Genomic DNA, 12,861 nt, shown 5'->3' on the forward strand with positions numbered 1-12,861 from the left:
TAAACGACCTAACAACTGAAACATATCTTCCATCTTTGCTACTTCAGAAATACTGGCTCCATTGCAACTATTTTTTTTCCTACTGGGAAAACTATTAGCTATAGCCACATTGCCACTTTTGATGCTGGTAAGCAGAATCTTTATAACTTACCGGAGGATCCAGCACTATTAGCTAAAAATCAAAGGGAAAAAAAGATCTCTATTAAGCAGTGAGATGAAATTGCTATTCCTGGAAATTACATCAGCAAACCTAAGGGAGCAACACTAAACAGGTCTACTCAGAAAGAGACCTTCATTTTTACCCAGTGGGACTTACTCCCAGAAAAGTGCACCAAATGTAGTCTCAGAAACTACCCTAATACTAGAATGTGAACTGTGCTTGCTCTTCTATCCCTCCGTAACTAACATTTGTTTGTGTATATGAGGAAAAGCTTCATAACAACAAAAAAAGCTACCTGGCATATTTGAGTAGGATCAGTATGAAAAGAAAGTCCAGGCTAACATGCAGTGGCCTGATTTACTGTTTTAATGTTTAGCTGCTGGGAAAGAGTCACTTACTAGCATCCCATGTAGAGGGAGATGCCCATGAATTTTGAACTGATTTGTGCCTGTGACTCCTTTGCTTGTATACAGCAACATATCTGAAAACTGAAAAGAAAAAGAATGGAAAAAAATTGTTAAAACACATTGTCAGATCAAAGCATACCTTATCTTTAGGCTTTGTAACCTCACCTCCAGCTCAATTAAAAATATCAAAGAAATAAAATTTTGTTTGTGACAGCTATGAGCCAGGTTAATAGCAAGGTTCACATCTTCCCTCATTCCTCATTGCACAATACCCAAGATTGAAAACCAAGTCTTCAATTAATATCAATTAGTTGTGATAGCAAAAAATAGGTGCTTTAACAAAGTGCAGTTAATTTCTTTCCCAGTAACTAAGATTCACAGTTTAATCCTTGTAAACAATACTGGTTTCTGGGAAAAAAGCTAACCTCAATTTGTTAAGGCACCCACGTGCAGATGTAACAACTAACTAAAGTTCCTAGAAGACTTCTGTCTCCAGTTTCTGCACAATGTGGAAAGCAAGGAGAGAAGAAGCAGATGAAGCTGTCTCATGCTGAATCAGACTATTGGTTTATCAAGGTTAGTGCTGTCTACTCAGACTGGCAACAGCTCTCCAGGGTCTCAGGTAGAGGTCTTTCACATCATCTGTTACTGATCCTTAAAAAAAACATCTGGAAATGACAAAAATTGAACCTGCCAAGCAGATGCTCCACTACTGTGTAATGCCTCCCACCCCCAACAGCATTAAAGAAATTAACTTGGTTCATGACCATCACTGCCTCTCAACCACACATTTTTGCCACCTTGCTCCTTTAAAAAAAAACTACCTCACTCTCATTATGAAAACCAGGAACACTTCTAAACTAAGGGGGGAAAACATCATTGTGCTTTCATAGGTGCAAATGTAGACAGTCTTCTCAGCAGGAAGTAAGCACTCTGCCCTGAGATCACTGCAACCATGTTTTTTCCCTGCTTCCTCACAGCACTGGGTGCATTTGTGCATCTCCAATAATTTCTCTGTCTCTTTTCTAATCTTTATAAAACCTGCTCTGCTGCAAAGATTTGGGGGAAATCACAGCAAAGTCTGGATTGGCTGAAGTATGGGTAGGAAAGTTCAGATTTCCCCACCCACATGGCAGCCAGCCACCAAGGTAAGGGGTTTAAAAGAAATAAACAGAAACTGAATATCACTGCAGTGATACAAAGTCATAACAATCTGTTTATAAGGATATCTGAATTCCCAGCTTTCATTTTTGAAAAGTAAGCCTCTAGCTTCTTTTACAGCAGAGATGTAAGGGGAGGCATATCTCGCAACAAAAGAGGATAGAGACTTTTTAAAAATGAAAGGTGGGAATTAAGACAAGCTTATACCCAAATGTTACTATGTTATTTTGCAAGAACGATATTAATTGCTGATTATTTTTTTAAAAACTGAAAAAGTCTCACTGGCCAGGGGTGAGACACGTACGTTGTCAGGGAAATGGGGCAGGAAACTGCCACATAGAAGAACCATTGCTGCTGCAACATATTGTCAGCTGCAGCAACTATGGGGAAACCACACAAACCTGCCCCTGTGTGGAAACCAGCTTGAACATCAACCTGAACACTACCCAAAATTGACAAAAGCAAGCGCTTATCCAGTAGAACACACAAAGCAGTTGTCCACTGTACCACAATATCTCCTGAATCTATAAAGAAACACAGAACCTAAGCTTGGTGGCATTAAGTGCCTGTGACCATACAAACAACTCTCCACACTGCATACAAAGGCTGATTTAAATTTAGGTTATAAAACAACAGCAACAGTTCACATAAATAGTGAACTTGCCTTTAATTACATCAATCCTAACACTACTGTAGCAAGTTAAACTCTGTAAAACATCACTGAATGCCACAGCCCTGAGCACAGACACCACTCACCAAAAAGAACATCCGCTGTTGTAAACCCTTTTTGGTGAGCTTGTACAGGCAGCCTTCCCGGATAAATTCCTGTAGAAAAGTTACACAAACACTGAATCAGTTTTAATTACTCTTTATATTCTATGAAATACATCAATCTTTTTTTTTACGCCCAAATTTTATCTTTTATTTAAAATGTCATGCTGTAAAAGTAAAAAGTGTTCGCAGATGCAACTGGTCTGAGTCGGTGTTAAGTTAAAAAGGCAGCTACACCAGAACAACAACAACCTGACAACAGAATGTTTTATCCTTGCTGTGTCTGACCAGGCTCAACAGAAAGCATAAAGCTGCAAATAATAGCAATATGTTACCTAATTATAACTACCAAGACCTAATGAACATTTTAAAATATACTCATTCTCACTTTGCTATACTCACCCACTGAACATTTTTCACTTTGTCTTAGACCAAGTTGGAGACTGATCCAAGAGCTCTACTAATTAGATCACAGGAACTTGATACACATAAGTACTTGATCTGTTCAGGATCTAAAGTGAAGTTGAACTGCTCACACATTTTTTTCCCCAATGGCACTCGATGCTCAGGGAGTGACTTAGTGGTACAGTATATCCTTTGTGTGCTGAAGGTGCCACATGAACCCCTGAAATGCTGCTAAAGTTAATCTAGCATAGCAGTTGCTGAAATTTATAAAGTTGTTGCCAATCAGAGATGAAGATGCTATGCTAGATAGACCAGTGGTCTGATTCCGTATACAGCAGTTTCATATGCAACTGTAGCTCAGAACTGGAGCTGTGCAAAATACCCCCATTTGTTTCCCTTCCAACATACTCACAGTAAGTATATGAAGACAGGTTGCACTGCAATGCAGCCATCAGCAATGGACGCTAGTCTTTGCCTCATCTGTGGACTAAAAACCTGCTCAGGGCCAAACTAGATGAGACGGGCAACCCCGAGTTTCTTCTGAGCATGTGGCACCATTATAAACAGCCAATTCCCACCTGGGAGCTCCTTTAAACTGCACTGCAGGGACTCAGTTGTAGTGAGGACTACTACAGCACAGGGGCAGGAGGGGTCCTGCCTTCCCCTGTGTTTTTTTGTTGTTGTTCTAAAATGGCGGCGGGGGGGGGGGGAGTTACAGGCAAATAATGTTGGGGTTTGAAAAATAATGTGGAGGGGAGGAAGGCATGTTCCTTCCCTTTCCTCAGGCTATGCTGGTCCTGATCAGAACTGGACACCCACAGTGCAATTTAAAGGAGTTTCTAGATAAGATCTCACTCTTTAAAATGGTGGCCATTCTCAAGAAAAACTCAGGAACACATCTTGTCTAGTTTGGCCCCAAGTACATATAAATCTTAATTCAGAATGGAAAGATGCTGAAGATATACGTTTGAGAAAGAGTAGCTTGATCTTTGTCAACAAACCTTATAAAGTAGTTTTCACATTTTCATAACCTAGGGACCCCAATTTTGATCTTAATTTTTTTTCCAGAGTCATCAAACCCTTCCCCTCTTCCCAAGATGTACTGTATGACTGCCTTTCAAAGTGTGTGGTATACCATGCAAGCCCCATCAAGCCATCCATTCTCAAAGCAATACAGTGAAGCCCACATCACCTACTCTTTAAAAGCCATTTTAAAGATAATGTATTATCTGCACATGGTCCTACAAGTCAAGTGTCAGAAGGTGTATATGCAAGCTACATTTATCAAAATACATGCATAGCAATAGTCATCATTAGTAACTTATAAACCGGAAACAGAAAGAGCTATTAACATGCGTTGATCCAAGTTGTTAAATGTTGTACTGAGGCTCCAGGATAAAACACTGAGAGAAAAAGGCTGACGAAGGTCTGAAACAGTGAGGAATCCCGGACTACAGTACCTTATTATCTTGGAGACAAGCTGTGCTGGAGATCTGAGGACTCCACCCAAGTTGTTGAACATAAGGGAGAATAGCAGGAAGTCAATTTGCTTCTGAGGAACTGTACCTTATTATCTTCATACAGCAGACAGTGTGCGGGAGTGAAAAGAACTCTTTTTCCAGCTGTATTTGTATTATGAGTGTTTGTGAATTTAGTATCAGGAGTGGTTTATAAGTTACTAATGATGACTATTGCTATGCATGTATTTTAATAAATGTAGCTTGCATATACATTATGTTGTGTAAAAGTGTTATTGTTATTCTGGTGTTTTTTGACTTTATTATTCACTCACATCAGAACCTGTTGATATTTACCAAGTGTCAGAAGGTAGCTGATTCTAGAGGGCCACAATTCCCTGGACCCCAGTTTGAGAAATGCTGCAATAAAGTGATCATCTAAGAGTATGTACTGAGCAATTAGTAGACAAGTTCAGAAAAGTTCTTTAAAGTAACACAGTTTAAAGCTAAACCAAAAGAAGCTGCTTACTCTGCCAGCAGCTACAAGGTTATCAATGCCAAGCAAGTCATGTTGTAACTCTGTTAACTTCTGGAAATTCTCCAAGCGGATGAGGCTGTTTTGAAGCTGTGATGTCATTTCTGTGACCTCCTTCAGTGCATCTGCAGAAGAGAATCACAAAATCCAAAACTAACAGACCAGAGAAGGGGGGAAATCAAAGGCCTCACAGTGCAATCCTAAACACATTTACTACTTTTGAAAGCCATTGAATCAATTGGCTTAGAAGGGTACAACTCTGTTTAATATAGTACTGCTAATTTTCCATTTGATAAAACACCATATAAAAATTCAGGTATTATCTCTACACTAAAATTACACATACGTAAGAAACACTGAACTTTGAGAAGTTACATGGTTTTTTCATTACATGGGCTTGGATCTGACAGAATACATGCCTAAGGACATGCATGCATATGTCTTTTTCCTGTCTTGTGCCTTCTCTCAGTGCCCCTGCCCCCAACCCTCCAAAATGCTGATGTTGGAGGTTGTGATTTGTGGACAGTCACATAGTCCAGGGGGTTGCTATGAGGTGTAGGACCCAGCTGGCATGTTCTTGTACCAAGTGAATTTTTTCTGTGTCACTGACAAAGAGGAAGAGGAGAGTGATTTTGCCTTATTCTCCCTTCACACTGCAGTAATTACAATTTGCACACACAAAAGTAATGTCTAAGTAAGTAACACTATGTTGAAAACATTGAGAATGGATTATTTCTAATCCCATAATTCTTGTTTTAAATAATTATACTCCAAATAACAACCTGCAATCAGTCTTCCTGTTAAAGTGTGCTAGCATATGCTAGCATACTAATTTTGGGGAGAAAGGGAGAGGATGGAAAAAGAGAGAACAAAGTTGGAGTCCTGTGGCACCTTTAAGTCCAACAAAGTTTTATTCCAGGTGTAAACTTTCATGTGCACACACACTTCTTCAGAGAGAGGGGGGATTCTTCTGACAAGCATAATTTACATTTACATTGCAATCACCCTGCTCCACTGTTTACTTTAAGACTTGATCTCTCTCTCTCTCTCTCTCTCATGCACACATGCACACACACACATTAAAAGGAAGGGGTGAGGCAAAGAGATGCCTTGGGATAAGGGAAATAATTAAAAGGAAATTATTTTGTCTTATTCTGATTTTTTTTTAGATTAGATTTCTTTATGCCTATCAGGGATTTTATTTTCTTTCAAAAAGACTACAGAGATCAGTTCCCCTGGAGAAAATTATTTACCTTTGGAGGATGGACTCTATTGTGTGTTCCATTCCGTGGACATGAATAATAATAATAAATTTATTTTTGTATCCCGTCCTCCCGTGCCAAAGGCAGGCTCAGGGTGGCTCACAGGACATGGTATAACCATGATTTCAATAAAATACAATCATTCCAATAAAACAGATTAAAATACAGTTGAATTATATTTATAAATTAAGTTAAAAATTAGATAAAACAGTTAGCCATTATGAGTTATTAATTAAGGTGCTACAATTCAGAAACATGTATAGGATGGCTAGAAGTCAATTTAGCCGGGTTCCATCTTAAAAGTGAGCTGAAAGAGGGCGGTTTTGCAAGCCCTGTGAAACTGATTCAGGTCCCACAGGGCTCGCACTTCCTCTGGGAGTTGATTCCACCATCAGGAGGCCATTGTTGAGAAGGCTTGCTCCCTCGTTATTTTCAATCTAGCCTCCCTTGGTCCAGGGATTTTTAAAAGATTTTGGGAACTGGATCTCAGTGCTCTCTGGGGAACATATGAAGCAGGGGTCACTGAGGATGTGGGACAGAGATGTTTGTGAATTTCCTGCATCGTGCAAGGAGTTGGACTATATGACCCTGGAGGTACCTTCCAACTCTTTGATTCTATGATCCTATATTCTACCCTGCTGAGGTCTCTCCCCTCCCCAAACTCCACCCTTCCCAGGCTCCATCCTCAAATCCCCCACCCCAGAGTTGGCAACTCTATGATTGGACTACATGGAATATTTGACAATATGCAAATTTGAATACTGAACTATATCTGAATTAGGGTCTTCTTTTACTTTTCCAGATAGAGTAATAATGCCCAGTGATTAGTCTTCTCTGAAGGCATTTCACAACATGCTATTCCTGTGATCATTTTAAAGGATAGTCAATGACAGTTACCAACACTTATTTTAAGTAGCTCAGCTACTGTTTAGATATTCTGAGACTTCTGAGATTCTTACAAGATTATGGTATTAATTTTCTAAAAATCTAATTTACGTGATAGTCAAATATAGGCTTGTTCACAACTTTAATGCTAGTAGCTCTTTTTGCTCACAACACTCCACAGCTTAGAGCAGGGGGTGTTCAAATGTGCCCCCAGAGGGTTCCTATCAGGTCTGTGAGCTAGGGTTGCCAAGTCCGACTAAAGAAATATCTGGGGACTTTGGGGGTGGAGCCAGGAGGCTTTGGGATGCAGCCAGGAGCAAGGGTGTAGCAAGCACAACTGAACTCCAAAGGAAGTTCTGGTCATCACATTTAAAGGGACCAAGCTCCTTTTAAATGCCTTCCCTCCATTTGGAATAATGAAGGATAGGGGCAATTTCTTTTGGGGCTGATAGAATTGCCCCCCTCAAGTCCAATCTTTTTGAAATTTGGGGGGTATTTTGAGAAGAGTCACCAGATGCTATGCTGAACATTTGGTGCCACTACCTCAAAAAACAGCCCACCTAGATATCCAGATACCCATGGATCAATTTTCCATTATACCATATGGGAATCGGTATCTATAGAGAAGAATGAAGTGTCCAGCAGACATTTCCCTCCCCCATGCTTTCTGATGACCCTGAAGCGGGGGGAAGGCCTCCAAACTGGGGGATCCCCTGCCCTCACCTGGGGATTGGAGCCCTACTGTGAGCATGTCTGCTTTCTTCTTCCTCTCTCTTGCTTCCTTCTGCATCACAGCTAGATTTGCCAGGCTTGCTCAATCGCACAGGACCTACAGAGGAAAGCCTCTATTTTTTCCATTGGCTGAGGCTCCTCCCTTGGGGAGGAAGGGGAAGAGGGAGAGCTTGCTTTGCCGGGCTCTCTCAATCACACAGCAGAGCTATTGAGCAAAGCCTCTTTTCCTTCTGTTGGCTGAGGCTCAGCCCCCTCCTCATCCCCTGGGGAGGAAGGGAAAGAGCCAGAGCTTACTTTGCCCAGTTCCCTTGATCACATGGGAGAGATACAAAATCTTTAATTGTGTTTGTCTGTGTCCTTTATAAAGTTTATATCTCCTCTACCTGGCATTACATTTTATGTCATACATGGCCCGGCCTGACAAGGTCTCATTTATGTAAGATAACAAATGAGTTCAACACCCTTGGCTTAGAGGGAACATTACCTGCAATGTGATTTGCAAGCAAAAACAATTGAAAGTTAAACAAGTACCATATTACAAAGCAAATGGGGATGAGGATTTTGCAATTTTAGTATATTATAAGTATAAACCTTTCTTGTAATATAGCAACTGCCCCCAGGTGACCAGGATTTCCCATAGGCACAATAGTGGCCTCTGGCAACAGGGAGACAGCAAAATACATGGTCTTTGTAACACTGCCCAGTGCTAAACAAGGCAGTGTTGGGACATCTCTATGCAGAACTCATTCTCTATCCAAGATTTAAGATGACTGAAAAAAGGAAAATGAAAAAGTTCTACATGCAGCCCCCAACCCTAGAGGGCAGCACTAACTATGGAAGACATGTTCCCACTGCTTCATTTCTCTCTCTTGCTAAAACGGAAACAAATGCAGCTATGAGAATGGCCTCCATAGTGCTACTCAGCAACTGTGGCTGAAGCTCTATACCTGCTACGCACACAGAACAGGATACAATGGAAGCAGCAGCACAATGCTGGTAGTTCCAGGGAGTGGGCAACTATTGTATCACTGGTAGCTGTTACCATCACTTATGTCATGGAAAGAAGAATAATGTAAGTGGAGATACAGGAATGCAAAAATGAAAAACAAAACAAAAAGATGGCTACAAAACTAAAAACAGAGGCTGGAGACCAAAGAATCACACAACTAGTGCTGTATATCCAGGCCTTTTCTGGTAGAAAAAGCCCAGCAGGAACTCATTTGCATATTAGGCCACACCCACTGACATCAGTGGGTAAAAATAAAAGGAGTAAGAAATAACAGTGTTATTATTGTGAGGCAGAGGACTTGGATGAGATACTCCTACAACAGACTGTAAAGTTCTCCAAGAGAAGGGATATAGTGATCATGGGAGATTTCAATTACCCAGACATCCAACTCTGCTAAAAATGAAAGGTCAAATAGATTCCTGACTTGTCTTGCCGACAACTTCCTTTTCCAGAAAGTGAAGAAGGAAACAAGGGGATCTGCTATCTTGGATTTGATTCTCACCAACAAGGAAGAATTGATTGAAGAAGTGGAAATAGTGGGCACCCTGGGCAGTAGTGACCATGTGATTCTGGAATTTACAGTCTTAGGGAAGGGAAAAGCTATACGTAGTCAGATTTATAGATCTTCAAAAAGGCAAACTTCAATAAACTTAGAACTATGCTGAGTAAAATCCCATGGTCAGAAATACTTAGGAAGAAGGGGGTTCAAAGAGGGGTGGGAGTTTCTTAAAAGTGAAATACTGAAAGCGCTATTACAGATGATTCCTATGAGAAGAAAAATGGATAAAGCCTAAAGAAGCCAAGTTGGCTCAATAAGCTCTCTACAGACTTGAAAAATAAAAAAGCCTCCTTTAGGCGGTAGTGGGCTCTCCTTCCTTGGAGGTTTTTAAACAGAGGCTAGATGGCAATCTGACAGCAATGAAGATCCTGTGAATTTAGGGAGAGGTATTTGTGAGTTTCCTGCAGTGTGCAGGGTGTTAGACTAGATGACCCTGGAGGTTCCTTCCAACTCTATGATTCTATCACCATTGTTTCACACAGGGCTTTTTTAAAAAGAAAAAGCCCCGCTGGGACTCATTTGCATATTAGGCCACACCCCCTGATACCAAGCCAGCTGGAACTGCGTTCCTGTGCATTCCTGCTAAAAAAAGCCTTGAGTATATCCAAGCAGGGTTTGACACTTGTCTCTTTTAAACAATGGTTATTATGAAATTTGATAAGTACTTTTTTATATGTTGTTCATAAAGAAAAACATAAAAATCCTGTAGAGTGCAGCCAAACCCTTGGATGTGCTTGTTGGCTCTTTGGATCCCAGCCTGCAAGCTTCAATATTTAGTTAGTTTGTGCCAACAGAACATAATCCCCTATTTCTGTAGGAGGTTTTTTTTTTAGCAAATTACTGCTATTAAATCACATTGAACATGAACAGCAGTGTACCAGGACACCAACTAAGCTCAAAATAAGTATTTTATAAACTATAAAAACAGGAAAGTTTCAATACCACAAGACAGTAGGGCAGACATATTCATAAATTAAACATATTTTGCCAGGTTTGTGGTTGCTTATTTGGCACTGATTTTCCTAAAGAACAGAAGTACACACTTTTGCCTTGAGAACACAATCTGTAGCACAGGGCCTTTTAACATACACAAAAGTCCCTAGTCACACATGGAACATGGTCCCAACAAAAGCAACGTATGACACCTATTTTTTTCTTCTGCATAAGAAATGGAAAGCTATGTGAGTATATTTAATACAAAATAAGACAGCATTTTGAAAGCTGAGAAGTGATTGGTAAACCTGAACAAACATGACCAAGTATATTTAACCTACTTCTGTAATGCTTCTGTAATACAGGGCTGCCCACTTTTTGAGAGGTTGCTTATGCTCTATGCCAAAGTAACTTAGCAGTTACTGTTCAAAGTAAGCTATGCAAGCAAAGGGCATTTGTATGTACATAAATTATTGTATCTTGTGAAGCAAGTTCTCTTAAAAAAACCCTGTGGTTTATATTATAGAGATAAGATAAGATAAGATAATTTTATTTGTATCCCGCCCTCCCCGCCGGAGCAGGCTCAGGGCGGCTAACAGCATTATATAAAAACAAGGTTACATCCAACATTTTAGATTCTAATGAGTTTAAGATTAATCAATTAATTAAATTAAATTAATAAAAGTGCTATTGCTATTCGTTCTTTTGTGGTGGCGGTTATCCTTAGCAGCTTCTTTCTTCAGCGAAGGCCAGTCTGAAGATGAAGGTCTTGCAGGCCCTGCGGAATTGTTCAAGATCCCGCAGGGCCCGCATTTCCTCTGGAAGTTGGTTCCATAGGCTCGGGGCTACAGAGGAGAAGGCCCGATTGCGGGTGCATTGCAGCTTCACCTCTCTTAGTCCGGGGGTGGTCAGCAAGTTTTTTCCAGCTGACCTCAGTGCTCTCTGGGGTTCATATGGGGAGAGGCGGTCCCTAAGGTAGACAGGTCCTCGACCATATAGGGCTTTAAAGGTAATGACCAGCACTTTGTAACGAACCCGGTAGAGATGTGGAAGGCACAGCAGAAGGTATGGAAGCAATAAGAAAATATCAGTGTTCAGGGAAAAGGTGCAATACACCTACTTTGTGTTGATTTAAAATCCTCCATAACTGTCTTCAGGCTTTTGAGACTTTAGTACCTATGTTTCCAAACTGTTCTTAGTTCTATTAATGGGTACAAGAGATTCTCAGATGGCCAATTTCACCCCATGAATGAGGGACAGTAGACTGTGCACTATGCCAAGTTCCCTTAAGTTTTGAAGTTGATGCTACTTTACATTTATTTAGTTACAACATACTTTGTAACTAATCAGGACCTGAGATCCTTTTAAAAATACCTTCTACCTTGCCATAGCATTTTTACCGCATACTATCATCTTACTCCATCTGGGACTGAAGGTAGTGGGAGTAGAGAGGTGGAATCAGGACAACGTATATTACCTCCAACTGTTTCAGAGGAGGGCAGGGTAAAATTGTAATAAATAATAATAACAGGCACAAGGATTCTCAGTTCAGTATTTCACATTTTCAGTTAAGTGATGGGACATCAGTTGATCCACATGAATGTGTGAATCAGACCTGGTTGTCACACCACTCACAGAAGGTAGCAGTGCCAAGATTAAAGATGTGAGCAGATGCCACTCTTCAGGGACTATGGGCAATAGTTATGGGTATCAGTAACAGTACAAAGAATTTCACGAGAATTAATTGAACAGTTTAAGAACACCCACCCATTTAATTCTGGTCTCTTACTGTGCATGAGAGATCGGCATGAACCCGTCTACAAACCAAAATTCAACACAATCCTGGCCCAGTTTGGAACCCCCCAAACCAATGTTTGGGAAAGGTGCCTTCCCTGAATATTTACCAGACTTTTGTCTGGTTTCGTTTGACTCTTTGGGCCACTTAAACCTAACAGCTGAGTGGCATGGATCTGCAGCTGATTGTTAGGTTTAAATGGCTACGAAATGAGACTGAAACAGACAACTGAAATGGCTTGCTGTTAAGGTGATCACTGCCAGGCTGAAATCGCTTACTCTTCCTGGGCAATCCCCCACTCTCTCCCAGCTTGCCATGGCTGTGAGAAAGGGGGATCTGAACTGCCTGATTAAGTTTGAGGCATTTTTTGCCTGGGTTGAGGTTCATTTTGGGAAGCGCTCTGAACCTCAAATGGAATCTACATTTTTAGGTTTGTGCCCATCCCTATTGTGCATTATGACATGCCAGAAAGTTAAGAAAAAATTAAGACAAATGAACTAATTCTGAATCAGTGCTATTTATTCAGCAAGATAAATTCAAAGGATTGGATCCCATAGCTGTATGATCCAAAGCCACACTCAGTGAGAACTTTCTCTACCTCTTCATTTCTACAGTAGCCTCCTGCAATCCTGAAAAGTCATTGCCTAGTGTGGAAGGGAAGATTCCAATAGACAAAAAGCCACCAGTTGGATAAAATCATCCCACATTGCTTTTGTGCCAAAGGAAAACTTGATTCCATGCACTTTCTCCACCTAATGCTTTTTCTAAATGCACTTCCTCCTGGAAATGC

At 40.6% G+C, this 12,861-nt stretch overlaps 1 protein-coding gene across 4 annotated transcripts in view; it reads right to left on the reverse strand.

The window, feature by feature from the left end:
* Window positions 1-12,861, reverse strand: part of FARP2 (FERM, ARH/RhoGEF and pleckstrin domain protein 2) — a 132,708-nt gene that overhangs the window by 6,920 nt on the left and 112,927 nt on the right. For all 4 annotated transcript variants that reach the window (XM_060242107.1, XM_060242108.1, XM_060242106.1 and 1 more), the window contains exons 19-21: window positions 4,891-5,021; window positions 2,485-2,553; window positions 559-648 (exon numbers count right to left, since the gene is read on the reverse strand). In XM_060242107.1, the coding sequence (XP_060098090.1) occupies window positions 559-648; window positions 2,485-2,553; window positions 4,891-5,021 (290 nt within the window). The remainder of the gene's footprint in view (window positions 1-558; window positions 649-2,484; window positions 2,554-4,890; window positions 5,022-12,861) is intronic.

This window comes from Heteronotia binoei, chromosome 6 (genome assembly GCF_032191835.1).
Source record: "Heteronotia binoei isolate CCM8104 ecotype False Entrance Well chromosome 6, APGP_CSIRO_Hbin_v1, whole genome shotgun sequence".
NCBI classification, from domain to species: Eukaryota; Metazoa; Chordata; class Lepidosauria; order Squamata; family Gekkonidae; genus Heteronotia; species Heteronotia binoei.